Source organism: Monodelphis domestica, chromosome 8, assembly GCF_027887165.1.
Source record: "Monodelphis domestica isolate mMonDom1 chromosome 8, mMonDom1.pri, whole genome shotgun sequence".
NCBI classification, from domain to species: Eukaryota; Metazoa; Chordata; class Mammalia; order Didelphimorphia; family Didelphidae; genus Monodelphis; species Monodelphis domestica.
Window position 1 is genome coordinate 199775602 of NC_077234.1, and position 19571 is coordinate 199795172.

The window sequence follows — 19571 nt, forward strand, 5'->3', positions numbered from 1 at the left end:
GAAATCTATCGGACAAGACAAACACAGGAACTATTTGAACACAACTACAAAACACTATCCGCACAATTAAAACTAGATCTAAATAATTGGAAAAACATTAATTGCTCATGGGTAGGATGAGATAACATAATAAAAATGACAATCCTACCCAAACTAATTTACTTATTTAGTGCCATACCCATCAAGCTACCAAGAGACTTTTTTACTGAATTTGAAAAAAAATATATAACAAAATTCATTTGGAAGAACAAAAAATCAAGAATGTCAAGGGAAATGTTGGGGAAAAAATGTGAAGGAAGATAGCCTAGCAGTACCAGACCTCAAACTGTACTATAAAGCAGTGGTCATCAAAACAGTGTGGCAGAAGGGAGAATCAGTGGAATAGACTTGGGGTAAGTGACCTCAGCAAGACAGTCTAGGATAAACCCAAAGATCCCAGCTTTTGGGACAAAAATCCACTATTTGGCAGAAACTGCTGGGAAAATCGGGAGAGTCTAGGTTTAGATCAACACCTCACACCCTACACCAAGATAAACTCAGAATGGATGAATGACTTGAATATAAAGAATGAAACTATAGGTAAATTAAGTGAACACAGAATAGTATACTTGTCAGATCTTTGGGAAAGGAAAGATTTTAAGACCAAGTAAGAGTTGGAAAAAATGACAAAATGTAAAATAAATAATTTTGATTACATTAGGTTAAAAAGGTTTTGTGCAAACAAAACCACTGCAACAAAAATTAGAAGGAAAACAAATTGGGAAAAATATTTATAACAAAAACTCTGACAATGGGTCTAATTACTCAAATTTATAAAGAGCTAAATCAATTGTATAAAAAATCAAGACATTCTCCAATCAATAAATGGTCAAGTGACATGAATAGGCAATTTTCAGATAAAGAAATCAAAGTTATCAATAAACACATGAAAAAATGGTATAAATCTTTTGTAATCAGAGAAATGCAAATCAAAACAACTCTGAGCTATCACCTTACCCCTAGCAGATTGGCTAACATGACAGCAAAGGTAAGTAATGAATGCTGGAGGGGATGTGGCAAAGTTGGGACATTAATTCATTGCTGGTGGAGTTGTGAATTGATACAACCATTCTGGAGGGCAGTTTGGAACTATGCCCAAAGGGCGATAAAAGACTGTCTACCCTTTGATCCAGCCATAGCACTGCTGGGTTTGTACCCCAAAGAGACAATAAGGAAAAAAACATGTACAGGAATATTCATAACTGCGTTCTTTGTGGTGGCCAAAAATTGGAAAATGAGGGGATGTTGTTCAATTGGGGAATGGCTGAACAAACTATGGTATCTGTTGCTGATGGAATACTATTGTGCTCAAAGGAATAATAAAGTGGAGGAATGCCATGGGAACTGGAATGACCTCCAGGAATTGATGCAGAGTGAGAGGAGCAGAACCAGGAAAACATTATACACTGTGGTACAATCAAATGTAATGGACTTCTCTACTAGCAGTAATGCAATCATCCAGGACATTTCTGAAGAACTTATGATAAAGAATGCTATCCACATTCAGAGGAAAATCTGTGAGAGTAGGAACACAGAAGAAAAACAACTGCTTGATCACATGTGCCAGTGGGTGTATGATTGGGGTTATAAACCCTAAATAATCACCCTGATATGTTGTAAATATCAACAATATGGAAATAGGTTCTGATCAAGGACACATGTAAAACACAGTGGAATTGTGCATTGGATATGGGAGGGGGATGGGAGGAGGGAAAGGAAAGAACATGATTTTTATAATCCTGAAAAAATGCTCTAAATTAAACAATTAAGTAAAAATTTAAAAAAGTATATATATGTATATATATATATATATTTCTTACTAGCTTTTTGCATCTTGAAGCGGATTAGGTTAGTTTATCAAACAATTAGTCCATTATCTATAAAGTTTCAGAACTCTGATATACTGAGAACTAAAATAGGTGATTTCTGATGAAGAAAAAGAAAAAGTTCTAGCCTCAGCATGAGTATTGAATGAAGCAGGTCCTGGGCAACCAGAGGGAATTATGCTATAGTAGAAGGACATTCAATTAAATGCTAGATGCTCCCTTTTCAGCTAGATTCTGATCCCTGCCTGAGATAACACACAACCATATCCATGATCTCTCCTGGTAGAGCCCCTCATACCTGGCATTGTTTGAGTACTATTTGCATTGTCATTGTTCCTTAAGCCATACTCATGGAAGAAATCTCCAATATCATTTCCCTTTAGAAATGATTATGGTATAAAGAATTGGACATTACTGAAACAACTAAGTACATAAAAACTGAGGCTGAGAGAGGTTAAATAGCAAGCAGCCTTAGGGAGAATATGAAGAAATATAAAAGGTTGGTTCCTGCATTAGAACACATTATGATCTTGATGATTCAACATATATTCCCTGGGAACAGATCCCAAATGTACAGTGTAAATCAATGAGAAAATAGGATTCAATTAGTTCAAATTCATTTTCTGTCAAACTTTTTGGTATCTTACTCATAAGGCATACCTGGATGAAATATGTTAGGATCAGGGATCAGGAGGACACACAGGCAGATAGAGGTAAAAAGAATCTTGAAATAAAATGTTTTGGAGTATGAAAAAAAAGATTATAGCATATTGAACAGAATGGCAAGGTGCTTCATGGAAAAAAGCTGAAATAGCTTTAAGAACCCCAAAGAAGTTTTAAGTCGTGGTAATATTAAATGCTAACCATTGCAAGTGTTAAGAAAGAGTTCTTACTAAGAGGAATAATTTCAAGGTGATCTAGTGATCATGTAAGTAGTTTAAGTTTTTTTTTAAGGTAAAGTTTCTTTTGCAAACAAAAACATAAAATATATTAGTGTTATGCTTTTTTGGTGGATCATACCATCAGATTTGCCCTTCGGACTCTTAAACATTGCCATCTGGTCCACTGTCCTATCTTGAGGATCACTTGTTCTTTCTCTACCCTGAAGAAGAACCTTTCCATAGGTGTTGTCTCTAAATTTTCTTTTTTATATCACCAGAACTTAGCACAATAATTGGCACATAATTAGTGCTCAGTAACTGCTTTTCTATCTTAGAATGCATCTAGTCTAAACCATACCTGAAAGGAATTCTCTCCTTAGCACAACCACAGCAGCAACAAAATAATACTCATAATTAGCACATATATATATATGTGTATGTGTGTGTATGTATAATGTCTCTTTCATATGCATATGTATGTTGAACTGGGAAGTCATGATATGTAATATGTGCAGAAATATACACGTGTTTAAAATGATTGAACAGTAAAATTATCCAATATGCTTCCCATTTAAATCACAGGATTGTATATCTTCAACCAGAAAGGCATCTCGAAGTTCCTTTAAATGTCAACTAAAATCCTATCTTTTACTGGAAACCATCCTCAATCCCTGTTGATTCTGTTATGACCTATTTATTCTGTATATTGATTGCTTTCTAAATCGGTTGCATGTTGTCTCTACCATTAATATTATAGGCTTCTTGAGGTCAGAGATTATTTTTTTGCATCCCTAACACTTAGCACAATACCTAGCACATGGTAGGGGCTTAACATATGTTCATTTTATTGACCAGTAGCTTTGATCTGACCCTTGGATGAAGATGAGGATGATAGATACAGATGAAGAAACAGAAGCTCAGGTCCTCTGACTCCAGGGTCTACTTTGCAATGGACATGAGGAAATGTGTACATTATTGCATGAAATGGTGACTTATCATCTCTGTCTATTTGCAAATGTATTCCTCTACTCAAAGATTTTCTCATTTCTGTTTAAGGTCGCTTGGTAGGCGCACTGGATGCAGTCCTGGATTCCAATGCACGTGTTGCCCCCTTTCGAATTTTGCTACAAGTCCCTGGATCGCAGGTTTACTCTCCCATAGCATGTGGTGAGTTATTGAATGGATCAGAAGTTTACTGGGCCATAGCCATTGGTGAGTTACATACCAAAAAAAAATTCCAAAAGTTATTGTCTGAGCATGCTGAGTATGCATGTCCAAGAAGCTAAAGGTAACCCCTTTTAAAACTGGTTTTTGAGAAAAAGCATATTGGCTGTTTTTTTTGAGGGTGAATGTTTTTTGTGTGTGTGCTTTAACCATCAAAATGACTACTAGCTATAACTCAGGGGCATCTTAGCTTTGCCTAATGGTTCTTAGGCTTGGCACATTTCATTGATTCAAGAGCTTGTCTACTGTGTTTGAGTAGAATACAAAATGTTTGCTCTGCTAACCCTATTTTTATACGCATATGTGGGCATACACATAAAAACTTCTTTTGTGTGGGAAGAAATTTCTTTGAGTTTTCCTCAGCTCCAAAATAAACTTTGATATCATTTTGCACTCCTGGGCTTATAAGATTTTACTGAAGTAATTGATGTAGTGCATATGGGAATGACCAGTCATTTCACAAGACTCCCAGAGCAAAAGTCTCAGAAGTATATAAAGATGAACAAACAGAAGATAAGTTCCTTGAGGGCAAGGATTATTTGTGCTTTGTTTTGTCTTTGTATTCCCAGTGCTTTGCATATTGTAGGTGTTTAATAAATGCATGCTGGATTGAATTTAATTTTCTGGTGCAAATCAATTTATGTTGGATTATGGATAGCTAAGAATGGGGATGGTAACTATACCTTAGGAGCAAAGGTGCTGATTTAGGTATTCTTTCTACCTTTGTTGGAGGATGATTGCATTTTGAAAACCCCATTTGTTAGGTTTTCTTGTGTACTGAGCATTAAAGGAGAAATTGATCCCAACATCTCAAGATGTAGATAAATCAGAGGAAGGGAATGAGGTATTGGAGAGAAACATGGGTGGTAGAACAGTGGTTTTGAGAATATGTTTTTTGTTTAATTTTGCTATTTTCTATCAGTCATGTTGTTTTGAGTGCCATGAGAAATTTTCAGCAGAATTAATGATTTAAAAAAATTGAAAACGGAGTTGGAAGTGGGACATAGAATTAACTAATGATTAGATAGGTTTTTTTAAAATAAGGCAGAAGCAATCTGGGAAAGAACCTCTAAGTTGAGAACAAGTCATGGCAGCAATGAACTGTAGAGAAAAAGAGCAAAGATACTTTGACAAAACAAACTTAAGGAATTTGTATGGATGAGAGGATTAGGCTGGAGAATTCTTAAAGTAAAAACAAATAAAAACTTTAAAATGGACTAGAAAAAAATGACACGTTGGAAGATCTGCAGGAAGAACAGACACATGGTGGTATTGTTGGAACTGTGAATTGGTACAGCTATTCTGGAAAGCAATTTGGAACTTTACTCAAAAAGTTACTACTCTGTATATACCCACTTTGATCTAGTGATACTATTACTAGGTCTGTTCCTTGAAATGATCAAAGAAAGAAGAAAAGGGCCCATATACACAAAAATAGTTATAGCACCTCTTTAGTAACAAAGAACTAGAAACTAATTGGGTACCCATAACCAACTTATGGGAGAAATAGCAGAACAAATGATGGTATCTATATCTACAGTTATATATACATATACATAGAGAGAATACTATTTTTTAAATAACATTTTCCTTCAACTGCATGTAAAAATAATTTTTGAGATTCATTTAAATTTTTTTTGAATTCCAGATTTTATCCTTCTTTCCCACTCTCCCTTCCTCACTCATTCCCTGTCCTCCTCCCTCCCTGAGATAATAAGTAATCTGATATAGATTTTACATGTACAATCACATAAAGTATTTTTCCAAATTAATAATTTTGTGGAAGCAATCTCAAACAAAAAAGGAAAAAAGTGAAATATAATATGTTTTAGGATATACTCAGACTCCATCAGTTCTTTGTTGGAGGCCAGATGGCATTTTTCATCATGAATCTCTGGAATTGTCTTAGATCACTGTATTGCTAATATCTAAGTAATTCAGAGTTTTTTTTTCATCAGAAAACATTGTTATCACTGTATACAATGTTCTTCTGGTTCTGCTCACTTCACTATATATCAGTTCATGTAAGTCTCTCCAGATTTTTCCAAAATCATCCTGCTCATCATTTCTTATAGCACAATAATATTCTATAATGGAATACTATTATGCCATAATAAAGGATGAAGGGGTTGGTTTCAGAGAATCCTGGGAAGACTTGTATGAACTGATGCAGAGAAAACTAAACAGAACCAACCTATAATAACAACCAAACTATAAAAACAAATAATTTTGAAAGCTATAAAAAGTCTGATTAATGTAATTACCAAGCATGGTTGCAGGTGACTGATGATGAAATATGCTATCCACCTACTAACAGAGAGGTAATGGACACACAGGATACAGAATGAGACAATTTTTTTGGACATGGTAAATGCCAGTTTATTTCACTTTATTGTGCATATTTGTTATAAGAGTTTTATTTTTCTTGTCTTTTTCCTAATTGTATTGGAGAAAGGATGCAAGGGGATAGAAAATCTATTGTTGCTAAATAATAAAAAATAAAATTTAAATTAAAACAATGAATCAAATGCAGCACTAGCTTTTGCTTTATAAGATGATGAGGCATTTGAAGTATAGGAGAAGAGGGCAAATTTAGTATAAATGTAAGAGGTGGGAGTTGAATATAAGTCCTGAATTTCAAAGACAGTGTTTAAGAATTAAAAAAAAAATCCTTCAGTTACAAAATTTCTCTGTACTCTCTAATCCAGCAGTTCTCAACCTCTCAATTTGTAGCAATGAGAATACATAATGCATAGCAGGTATTTACATTCCGAATTATAACTGTAGCAAAATTGCAGTTTTGAAGTAGCCACCAAAATAATTTTTTGGTTTTGGGTCACTGCAACATGAGGAACTGTGTTGCAGGGTCCCAGCATTAGAAAGATTGAGACCCACTGCTCTAATCTAAAAGCTATTCCATAACTGTGGGCTTGATTTTATATATATGTTTAAGGGTTCAGCTAATAGACTTAAAACAATAATTTTTAACGCCCAAATTAGTGTGGGGAATACGCATATAGTCCAGACCCTTCATTGGATAAATATGGAAACTAAAGCAGAGAGATTACCTGGTAAGAGCTGGGACCAAGTTACCTAGTTAGAGCTGGAACTAAGATCCACATTTCCCATTTCCCATTTCAGTGCCCTTTCTTCTGCATCACTCATATCTCAAGTTTGAATATGTCTTGAACCATGAGTGAGACATTATCCCTGTATTTTGCTAGCTAGATGTCTCCTAAAACACAGAACAGGGACAGTCTCATGTATATCTATGTCTGTCTATCTACACATATACACATATTTTAATCTAGGTTTACATCCAAGCTCTACCATTTACTAGTAGAAGACAACCCTCTTTTTCAACCCTATAACTTGCTAAGTCAAAGATAAAATAGTTTTAAAAAGAATGTTGTCCCAATTTTATACTCACCTGGAATGGATGTGAGCAGGACAAACCAAGAAGCCCATTAAAATTAATGGAAAAGGGGCCAGCTAGGTGATTCAGTGGAGTAAAAGCCAGATCTGGAGATGAAAAGTCCTTGGTTCAAATCCAGCCTCAGAAACTATCTGCGTGACCCTGGGCAAGTCACTTTAAAACTCATTGCCTAGCCCTCACTGCTTTTCAGTGATATTGATATTCATTATCAATATACAATATTGATATTGATTCCAAGACAGAAGATAAGGGTTAAAAAAAGAGAAATTCATGGAAAATTGAAGTTAACTGGATTTCTCCATCCCTCAGCTTCCTCATCTTTAAAAGGAAAGAGTCGACGAGACTCCCTGAGGTCTCTTTTAACTCCAAACCAAGGATCACATGGTATCCTATGTGTAGAAACACATTAGCCTTCCTTTTTGTGTGTGTGTGTGTGTGTGTATATATAGATATACAAACACTTGTATACATATTTAACATATACGTGCATCTATAATACATGTGTGGCTAAACTTGATGGCCTCTAAGGTCCCTTCTGATAGTAAATCTTTGAGCCCATATTGATATCATATATGTGTGTATAAATATATACATATACAATAAATATATAAAATGTATATAGAATAATATTGTGTATATAATATTTAATAAGCCATGCATATAATAAATATGCATGTTCATAACTTTAGAAAATAAGCATGTGTATATACAGATGCACATATATGTAGCTGTATATATACATATGCATATCTACAGGAACTGCATCTGTGATTTTATTCATGTAAGGAACTCCAGGATGAGGAAATTTCCTTTCCCAAGGCAGGTCACTGAGTGTATAATCTTATAAATTGTCTTGAACATTGAGCGACTGAAAGATTTGCCCAAAGTATGTATGTATGTATGTATGAATCTTTCTCTCTCTTAGAGACATTCTCATAGGGATCTGGTTTCAAAATTAGGAAGACCAGTAGTAAAGGATTGTCTCTGACACACACTGATGATGTGATTCTGGGAAGGTCATTTAACTCCTTTCAATGTTTTAGGCAACTCTCTAAGATGATTAAGTTATAAAGAAAGTATCCATCTACCCTGATGAGAGGATGTTTCCTCAAAGATGGCTCTTTATATAGATTCTGTCTTTCTGTCCTTCCAGCTCTGTCCATCCATCTAACTTTCTGTACTCACAAATAAGAACTTTATGTAGCCCTGAACCAGCTGAGTGAATAATTTACCATTTTCGATTGTCTTTGAAATTGTTCCCCTCCATTAGTGCAGAGATTGAGATTGGATTGTATTACTCCCATCTTTCTTGAATAGGAGAGAAGGGGAGAAAGAAGGGGGCAGAGGAGAAGGGAAGAGAAAGGTAGAGTTTAAGTTTGAGTGTGTGTGTATTTCATTGGAATAGAGGAATTCCATCATTTCCATGTTTAATGTTGTCCTAGTTGTTGTCCATCTAAAAGTATATAAGAAGTTGAATTAATCAGAAAAGTCTTTGAAATCATACATAGAGACTTTTCTTTGTCTTTTGTCTGTACCTAACGTGCTTTCCATGTCTTGGATTAGGGTTTTTATCAAATAAAACATTTCTGCATTTTTGGTATCAATAAAATATATTTTATCAATGATGAAAATTGGTGTTGGGTTTTGTTGTTAATTCATGGTTTGACTTTAGACTGCATACTTAGTATCATGGTTTTATTAAAAGTCAGTTCAGGGAGAACATTGTACACAGTAACAACAATATTGGTCGATGATCATCTGTGGAAACTTGGCTACTCTCAGCAATGCACTGATCTGGGATAATCTGATTGATGACAGGGAATGCTCTTCACCTCCAAAGAAAGAACTGTTGAAGTTGTCTTTCATATCAGTGTATCTTTGGTCTGTTTTGGGGATTTTGGTTATGTATAAGTGTGTTTCTTACTATAATGACCAATATGGAAGTGTGTTTTGCATGACAATAAAATTTAAAAAAATTTAAATAAGCATGATGATTTCAGAAAAAGTTAGAAAGATCTGTAAGAACCAATTCATAGAGAAATAAGTAGAACCACAGCACTATCATATAATGATCAAATGTGAAAAACTTAGATACTCTCAGCAATACGATGTTAACGGGATGAGACTGAAGGACTTATTGACCAAGATGACTGTCCATCTCCAGAGAAAGAATTGTTGGGGTTGGAATGCAGATCAAAACTTGCAATTTTTCACTTTAGTTTATTTATGTTTTATTTTTAGGGTTTTGGTTTTATGATCCATGTGGAAGTATCTTAATATGATAACACATGTATAATACAGATATTGCTTACCATCTCTCCAAAGGAGAAGGAAAGGGAAGAGGAGAGACAATTTGGATCTTTACATTTTGGAAAATTGATGTTGAAAATTATTATTACATGTAATTGGGAAAATAAAGTATCTTTTAAAAAAAAAGTCAGTTCAAGTTCTAGAAGGCTAGTCCATTTTTTAAGACATTGTCAGCTGTCGTTTTGTTCCTGATAAAGTAGAGAGAGCAGAGCCCAGAGGAGCATGGGAAGACTGAGGTAACAGACCTTTCATGGTAACTCTGACCCACCTTCTTTTTTCCTAGCCACGGGTGTGCTCTATTCTCCACAGTACACTTCCTTTGTTGAGGATAGTTGATATTAGAGTAGATATTAGAGGAGCGATGAGAAACATTGTGGAAAAAAGCTGGGATAAAGCAAGAAGTATTCCTGAAGCTAAGAAAAATAAGTCTTTTAACTTCAGAATTACCATAGAAGAGAGAGGATAGCACAGTGTGCACAGATATGCAACACTGCTTCTGACCATTTAATAAATTGGTCTTCAGGAAAATCTCATTGAGAAAACCATCAGTACACATAAGACTACACTGGCAGTGGCAGGATTAATATGATTTTATGTATCATGCAATGTACGAAATGTTAGATTTAGCATCAGAGAACTTAAAAAATGGAATTCTGACTCTTATGCTATGAAACTATGGATATATTATTTAATAGTTCTGGTACTTAGTTTCTTCATCTTTAAAATGAAGGGGCTGGATTAAATAACATCTGAGATCCATTTTAGTTCCAAATCTGTGATCTGTTATCTTGTATATAGAAAATTGCCAGCTCTGCATTCTCTTTTTCTCCCTTCCCACTTGCCTTATTTCTTGCCCTTTCCCATGGCTAACAGTTTCTTATTTCCTTAATTGTTGTTTACTTCCTCATCAAAAGAGGAAATGATCTGGTGTGGACTGCACTTGGGGATAGACTCTCGTCTTGGGTATCTACACTGTGCCAGGGTCATGAAGGAAGTGCCAGGCTGATCATTTTTCAAATACAGAACTCACTGTGCAATTAATTCAAAGAAAGTGTAAGGAGCTTGGCCAGCAGGATATAAGTGAGAGTGTTTGCAGTAGTGAATACTTTGTCTAAGATCACATGATATGTGTCATCATACATATTTTCAGTTCTTCATGACTTACTTGGGGCAATATTTTTTGTTGAAATTCTCTCTCTCTCTCTCTCTCTCTCTCTCTCTCTCTCTCTCGGACTTAATTTCCATTTTGGTATTACTGAGCACTTAATATAAGCACTTTCGGGCTCAAATAATGAAACTAGCCCTAGTCAAGATTTATTAACATTGGTTCTTAAAAGTGTTTCTCTTACAAATTATTTGTAAAAAATTATGAACCCTATTGTAAATACAACAAAAGGGTCATTCTCTCATTCTTCCTATATCCCTCCCTCTCTTTTCTTACTTTCCTTTTATGCAATGAATCACAATTTTTAGATCTGGAAGGGACATCAGAACACATCATGACCAAGCTTAGGCTTAGGTAGTAGCATAAACAAGGGCACAGAGGTTTAAGAGTGTGGAGGATGTTGGGAGTGGGCAGAAAGTAGGATAAGGCAGTGAGGTGGTACAGTGGATGGCGCACTGGACTTAAGAGTCAGGAAGACCAGAATTTAAATCTGTCCTCAGATTCACAAGCTGTATGACCCTGGACAAGTCACTTAATTCCAATCGCCAAGCCCTTACTGCTCTTATGCCTTGGAACCAATACACAGTATTAATTTTAAGATGGAAGGTAGGGGTTTAGAAAAAAATAAAGACTGTGAGTAATTTACTTTTAGCCTAACAATTAGTAAGTATCAGAGGCAGTACTTGAACTCAAGTCTTTCTTAACTCCAAGTTCAGCCATTTTTTTGATATAAAATACTACATTCCTTGACACTGCTGGAAGTCTATCATCATAACAGATATTCTGCTTTAAGGTTTATGAACCATTTATATATGTATAGATTTCTATACATGTGTATATGTATATACACATACATATACATCCATATTTATATATCCATATTGTACTCTTTCCATCCTTACACAATAGCCCTATAATATTGAAACTATGGTTATTGTTTATTCCTGTTTTAAAGATGAGGAAATGAATCTGAGAGATGTCTTCTCCATACCTGAGGTATGATTTGGACCAAGGATGTTTTGATTCCAAATCCAGTACCCTATCTAGTACACCCTAGTATATTTCTTAAGATGAAGATCCAAATAGGTGAATCTTATTTTTCTTGAGATAAAAAGTGAACAAATATTAAGAACTCAGGAATATTTAGTGACATTTAATTAAAAAAAATAATTCCTCTCTCCAAAAAAGAGTCAACTGATATTGGATTTAGTCAAGTATTTTTACTCTTTGGTAAGTTTATATATATGTATATATATATATATATATATACACACATGTATTTATTTATTTATGAATAAATAACAAATATATTAGATCACAATTGGATTTAAAAATTTTAAATTTGTGCCTTTTTTATGGATACTTAGGGGGCAGTTAGGTAACTAAGTGGATTTGAGAGGCAGGCCTAGAGATATCCTGTGTTCAAATCAGACCTGTCCTAGCTATGTGACCTTGGGCAAGTCACTTAACCCCATTTGCCAAGTCTTTACCACTCTTCTGCCTTTCAACTGATTGATTCTAAGACATAAATGAAGGGTTTAAAAAAAGATGTTTAAAAAAAGAAGAGAAGAAAGAAGGGTGTCAGGAGTTTAAAAATATGCCTACCTGCTTAATTATGCTTTTGAAGTTGGGTCACATGATTCTAAATGGATATCAACCTAGGTCTGTGTGGGGACTTTAAAACTTCCCTGAGTTCAAATCTGGCCTCACGCACTTCTAGTTTTGTGACCCTGTGCAAACCACTTAACCCCCATTGCCTAGCCCTTACCACTCTTCTGCCTTAGAACCAACACACAGTATTGATTATAAGACAGAAAATACGTTTTTTTTTTTTAAAGAAAACCAACTAGTTCCCTGAAATTCCAGGTCTGGCTAAGTGTATGTATCTTCCTGGCAGGGGCCATTATCGAGCTATAATTTCATTTTGTTGTCCGTTGGTGCTGAGTAGAAAGTGTTATTAACTGGTTGAATGTGTTAAGCACGGATGAGAATGTTCTGAAAGCACCAAGACATTTTTTCCAGCTTTCCCTTAAAGATCTCTGTATAATAGATGTGTTATGTGGAATAGGGTTCTTCTTGGCATATTAGCCTGGTGGCTCCTTTTTTCATCCTCACAGTCTCACAATTCAAACCTGCATGTGACTAAATTGTGGATCTTTGCTCCAGTGCCATCTTCCCAATGGAGAAAAGAACTGGTGAAACAGCTCTTGAAATGAGGCTGCACAGATTAGATCCTGTGGACTGAAAGCTGAAGATACAGTTCTTCTTTTTCCATTGTTAGTTGGTAAAAGGTTACATCCTTAGAATATTACCCTCTATGCTAATACAGAACTCCTGTCTGGGTTCAGTGTGATTTTCCAGAGTTAATAATGATGCAATTCTATCTAAAGGTACCCCAGGGTTCCCTTTTCTCAGTATAGACTGAATTCAGACCTAATATTGAGCACTTGTTTTCTTTGTGACGTGGCACATCTCTCTAAATAGCAGGCAAGTAATGACTAGTGAAGTAACATGGGGTATACCAAAAGAGAAATCCCATGATGTTTTTGGGTGAAAACCTCCAGCACTTTTACAGAAAACACAGACGTTGAATTGTTCTTTTGTATATACCTCTTTTTTTTTTTAAACACAGATGAATTCAAACCAAATAACCCACTGGGACCTAATGACAATAGTGTCAGCTTTGCCAAGACCAGTTGATTGAAGTGTCATAAGACAGTGCAGTGGTCAGTCCTTTAAGCCAAGCAGGACTGTTCCAATCACACTGAGTACAGTGGGTTAGCCATTGAAAGCTGCCAGGGGTAGAATGACCTCCTATTTCCCTTACAGCTAGAATAACCTTGTATTTCCCTTACAGGGTTGGCAAAGAATCACTTAGAAATCCTAGAAGAGTAATTTTCTCTGTGTGTGTGTTTTTCAAGCTGTTTGAAAATCTCCTAGAAGTTCCATTTATGATATACAGCCTATTTTTTAATACTTAGATGAATTTTGTCCTGAGGTTTATTTGTTTTTAAATAGACTTTGCAACATCCTTCAGGTGATCAGAAGCACTCTTACAGCACTGTAAAGAAAGGGCTGGTAATCTTGTCTCTAAAGTCACTTTTGGCTTTCAGAGAGGTTCTTCACTCACACTTGAGCTGTTTATTTCTTCCCTGCAGCTGTTCCATTTGAGTTCAGGTTTCTCCGTGTATAGGCCCTCTGAAGAAAAGGGTACCTGCTTCCGATCTCCAGAAACTTCATTTCTGGAAGAACTAGCTCTTCAAATTCTTGAAAAGTTTCATTTGGAAAAAGTGACTTTGAGTGTATCTTTGCTAGAGACTGGGGAATTAACATAAATAATTAAATGGTAGATTTACAATTAGGCTTTCATAGCCTTTAAAGTTTATGTTTTTGTGGATACACCATCTTTTGATTCATTACTATACCTCTATCTCACTCCTCATCTCTCCATAAAGTTGGAAGTAAGAGCATTCAGGATATAATGACCCTTCCATTTCACAGGCCAATTGAGTTAGAGGGGGGAAGGTAAAGAAGGAAATAAAAGGCATTGGATTAGAGGAGTGAGTACTGACCCAATGCATTCTTCTTTAATTCTTCTTCTCCTTAGCAGAAAAGTAAGAGACAATGGTAGTTAGATGGTATGGTGGATAGAGCCTTAGTCCTAAAGTAAGAAAGAAGTGAATTCAAGTTCAGGGTTAGACATCTTCTACTTGTGTGACCCTGGGCAAGTCACTTAACCTCTGTTTGCATCACTTTCCTCATCTCTAAAATAGAGATAATGAAGGCACCTAGCTTGTAGGGTTGTTGTGAGGATCAAATGGGATGGTAATTGTAAAGTGCTAAGCAAAGTGTTGGCACATAGTAAATTCTATATCAATGTTAGTTATTATTGTTGTTATTAATGAATGTTGCCTAAAATAATCAGCTATGATCATTGTATTGCTTTAAAAAATAACCTTTAGCTTCTATCTTGGAAAAAAGTAGTAAGGCAAAAGAGTGGTAAATGCTAGGCAAAAAAGAATAGGTAAATGCTTTTACCCCAAAGTCACCCAGCTAGGAAATGTCTGAGGTCAGATTTGAACCCTATTTCATCTAGCTCCAGGTCTGGTATCCTATCCACTGAGCCACCTAGCTGCCTCTCATTGTATACAATTGTTAACTTTCCTTGTAACAAAGGAGTGTTTAATTTGGAGGCACTTGAAAGAAGTACATAATGTAAAGACAAAAGGCTATTTAAAATTATTTAGCTTTTTTTTTCTTACTGTACAAAACAAAAGTGGCAAAAACAAAGTGGATTCTGTTTAGAAGATGACTGATTGAAAAGAAGTGATTGTTTCCAAGTTGGAAACCCACCCACATCTAGTAGATACTCAATAAATGTTTGTAGAGTGGATTAATTGAAATAAGTGAATTATGTGAATAAACATGCTTTTACTTCCTTTTCAAAATGTATGCATTTGGGAAATATACAAGGGATGAAAATCTATAGGTAAATAAAGTATTCGTGTGCTGGCCTTGAAGAGATTACTTTGGTTTTAGAATTTAGATGTCATTTCTGAAAGCTAGAACTTTTTTTTAAAACCCCTTCTGTCTTGGAATCAACACTAAGTATCAATTCTGTAGATAGAATTCACTTCCCAAGGCTTGTCTATTTACATAGTTCCAATAGCTGGAAATCTAGATGGGATTATTTCACTCACTTTACTGTCTGAAATATGTGTGTGTGTGTGTGTGTGTGTGTGTGTGTGTGTGTGTGTGTGTGTGTGTGTCAAAATAGAATGATGATCAGGGTGGCTTCTATTACTTAATTATTGGCTGGTATTCATTCATACCTTCTGATACCATCTTCTCTAACTAGCTGAGTTTTCTAAGCTTTTTTCAGTTTGTAGAGAGAGTTCATAAATTAACTACAGTCCTTTTGTCCTGAGAATATGAGGCTTGGTCCTAGGCTAGGAATTTTTGGAATATGGAGAAGTCTCTATAACACAAAAGAGAATTAAAAAATTTTTAATTTTTTGTTAGTTGGACTTCTACTGAATGTTCCAATTTAAAGCCTTTTCATGATAAATGGTTTTAGATTTTATGTGTTGAAAACTATAGCTCTTTTAGAAAGTAATTTCTTCACAACTTATTTCAGTAATAGAATTTAAACTTTTAAAATTGATTTAGAGTATTTAGAGCAGTTAATCAGAAGCTGAACAGAAAAAAATTAAAGTGCTTTGATTATTTTTATCCAAGAATGACTAGGAAAAAAAAGAAGGAACTTAAGGGAAAGAGCCCTAGATTTTTGTATATTCCCTACTGCCTAGCATGGTGTGGTACACCTAGTTATTGTTGTTCAGTTGCTTTTTTTTCAGTCATGTGTTTATGACCCTATTTGAGGTTTTCTTGGTAAAGGATACTGGAGTGATTTCCCATGCCCTTCTCTAGCTCGTTTCACAGATGAGGAAACTGAAGCAAACAGAATTAAGTGACTTGCCCAAGGTAACACAGCTTGAAATATCTGAGGTAAGATTTTAACTTAAGAAGATAAGTCTCTTTTGCTCCAGGCCTGGCACTCTATAGAAGATCTGAGTTCAAATTTGGCCTCAGACACTTAATAGTTTTGTGACCCTGAGCTAATCACTTAACCTGTGTTTATCTCAGTCTTCTCAACTCAAAAATGAAGATTATAACCGCATCTGCTTCACAGGGTTTTTGTGAGAATCAAGTGAGATATTTGTAAATACTTAGCACAGTGCTTGGCACATAGTCACGTTTAATAAGTGCCTGCCTGTTCTTTCCCTCTCCCTACCTACTATTTGAAAAACTGATGACATTTAAGGCTATGGCATATATCCAAGATATGAAGGAAACTTCTCACAACTTGACAAACTGGATGATTACTATGAAGGCACAAATGAGACTTCCAGAAGGACTCAAGAAAACATAGCTAAAGATTATGAGTTTTGAGTAAGGAACTGAAGACCTTAGGGACATAAGTGGTGTTTTTTCATTCCTGCTGTCAAAAAAAGGCAAAAATTTTAGAAGAGATAGGATAGATTTTTGGAAAATGAACAGCCAGTTAAAAGATAGTATCTATGAACAAGATTTGAAATACAAAATACAAAGTTACAAAGTAGGAAAAAAACTTAGCAGTAGAGATGCAAAGATATGCACAGTATATGGAATCCAAGAAAGGGAACAGCAATAAAATATATGACTTCAGATGTTGATACAAGATGTGCAAATATGAGTATTGAGGAAAGTGAATTAGAAATCCTAACATAAGAAGGATAAAAGGACATATGCATAGTATATATAGGTTGTATATAGTATATATGTGTGCCATATGTAGTGTGTATGTGTGTATGTGTATAACTGAGACATATTAGGATGAAACCCCCAACCAAAATATCACTTTAGAATAGGATTTCTTAGTTGTAAGAAAAAGGGTATATAAGGGTGGGGGGAGGGATTTGGTAGAGTTGCACTATATTTTTAGATACAGTCAATTGAGAAAGTCCAGGAACAGGCTCAGAGGATGAGGGAGGGAAGCATGACTGAGAGTATTTGGATGAGGTAGGAGTGATATAACCCCTGGAATATACTACATTCTCCCTGGGTGGGAAAAAAGAGATGAGCAGCTTGAAAAACAGTTCCCAAGCCTGGAATTTAGACATATGGAATAGTGTTAATGGACTTTAGTTATCTAGACATTTAATGCCTGAAACATTCTGTCTGCCAAAAGCAGAGCAATAATTACTTGCTTTAATGACAATTTCAGCCTTTAAAGGTAGAGGAACCAAAAAGGAAGAATTCTATTCTAGACAAAATTCTAGACAAGAAGAAATGATGGGAAATTTGAAGGGAAGTGACTCTTACTAGGGAATTCCAACTTACAAATTAACTTTCCTCAAATAATCTAACCACTCAGTTTTCAGCTTACTCACTTTCTATGACTTCTTCCTCCATCCTACCTTAGCTACACATAAAGATGGTCATATCCTTGATCTTGCCCTCACTTACAAATGTACCATCTCCATTTCAAGAATTACTAAATCACCTTATTTCACCATAATCCAATGATTTTTCACTTTTTCCTTAACCATCCTTTACCAAACTCTATTCTTCATCCTTACCAATGAACTCCAGTCTCTTGACCCGTTAATTCTCTCCTGGACTGTCTCCCTTGTTCTAACTGTTCTCCTTTTTGGAGTTCCTCATCATTTCATTGATTGTACCCACTAAGCCTTAGCCTTGGATTACTCCCATATTTGCTGCCTTAGTTCCTACATGTGTGATGCTGAATGAAGATGAAGAAAATCATACAACCATTCTGACTGGGTCCACTTACATTATATAGTTTCAACTGGGCCCTCATTGCTGCTAGACAATCTGAATACCTGCCTTAATCAATTCACCATTCTACGCTCCACACCAGCTCTTCCAAGACTTTCCATTTGTTTTCAGCCTGTCCCCATCCCTTCTCATCTGAGAAACTTGTCTCATATTTTACAGAAAAAAAAATTGAGGACATTTTCCATGAGCTCTCTTTTTTTTCCTCCTCATCCTTATCTCTGATCACTCAGGTGCCTTCAGTTGCTCATATCTTTTATCCCTGTCTCAAATGATAAGGTGGCTTTATTACCTACCTAGGCTAATCCCTCTACATGCTCAAGTATTCCCATTCAATCTTGTCTTTTCTGTTATGGTCCCCCCCCACCTCTATCATTTACTTTCTCTTTTTTAATCCTTACTTTGTGTCTTAATGACAACTCTAAGATGGAAGGGCAAAGGCTAGTCAAAGAAGTTTAAGTGACCTTCCCCAGAGAGAGACAGCTAGGAAGTTTCCAAGGTCAGATTTGAACCCAGGGCTTCTCTATTCCAGGCCTGGCTCTCTATCCATGGTGCCACCTAACTGCCACTTTATCATTTATTTTCAATCTCTCCATGCCTACTAACTTAAAATTTCCTATTGGCTATAAATATACCTCCCTTATCCTGTAAAAACCTTCACTTGATGTTTCAGTCTCAGCTAAATATTGTCCTGTGACTATTTTTCCCTTTGTGACTAAACCCTGTGAGAAAATTATCTACAAAAGGTGTTCATACTTTCTCTCCTCCCACTCTTTTCTTTTCCTCTTACTATTCAACTTCCAAACTTAATTCCACTAAAAGTACTTTCTCCAAAACTACAAATAAACGCTTAGTTGCCAAATCCAGTGGACTTTTAAAAAAGTCTGCAATCTCTTGAGATCTCTGTTGATTACCATCTCCTTTTCTTTCTAGATTTTTGGGATACTATTCTCTCCTAGTTTTCTTCCTACCTTTTGAATTGCTGTAAGTGTCCTTTGCTGGACCTCATGCAAATCTCTCTCCCTCTCTCTCTTCCTCTCTCCCTGTCTCCCTGTCCACCCCATCACTTTTAGATTAAATACAAAATCTTCTGTTTTACCTTAATATCCCGTCATAACCTCTATTACCCTTCCAGTCTCCTTATACCTTACTCCTTGACATGCACTCTTTTATCCAGTGGCACTGGCTTCCTTGTCATTCCAAAAATAAGATATTCCATTTCTCAGTTCTAGACATTTTCTCTGTCAGTCCCTTGTATATAGAATATTCTCTCCCCTCATTTTTGCCTCCTGTCTTCCTTTAAGTCCCAAATAAAATTCCATCTTGTAAAGGAAGCCTTCCCCAATCTCTTT

The 19571-nt window shown here is 35.6% G+C and overlaps 1 protein-coding gene across 2 annotated transcripts in view; it reads left to right on the forward strand.

Annotated features, from left to right (window-relative positions):
• The window catches only part of TBC1D8 (TBC1 domain family member 8), a 139421-nt gene that overhangs the window by 60798 nt on the left and 59052 nt on the right, over positions 1-19571 (forward strand). Inside the window, exon 2 of one of the 2 annotated variants that reach the window (XM_007501140.3) lies at positions 3803-3958. In XM_007501140.3, coding sequence (XP_007501202.2) covers positions 3803-3958 — 156 coding nt within the window. The remainder of the gene's footprint in view (positions 1-3802; positions 3959-19571) is intronic. The other variant, XM_001369738.4, reaches the window with a different exon arrangement.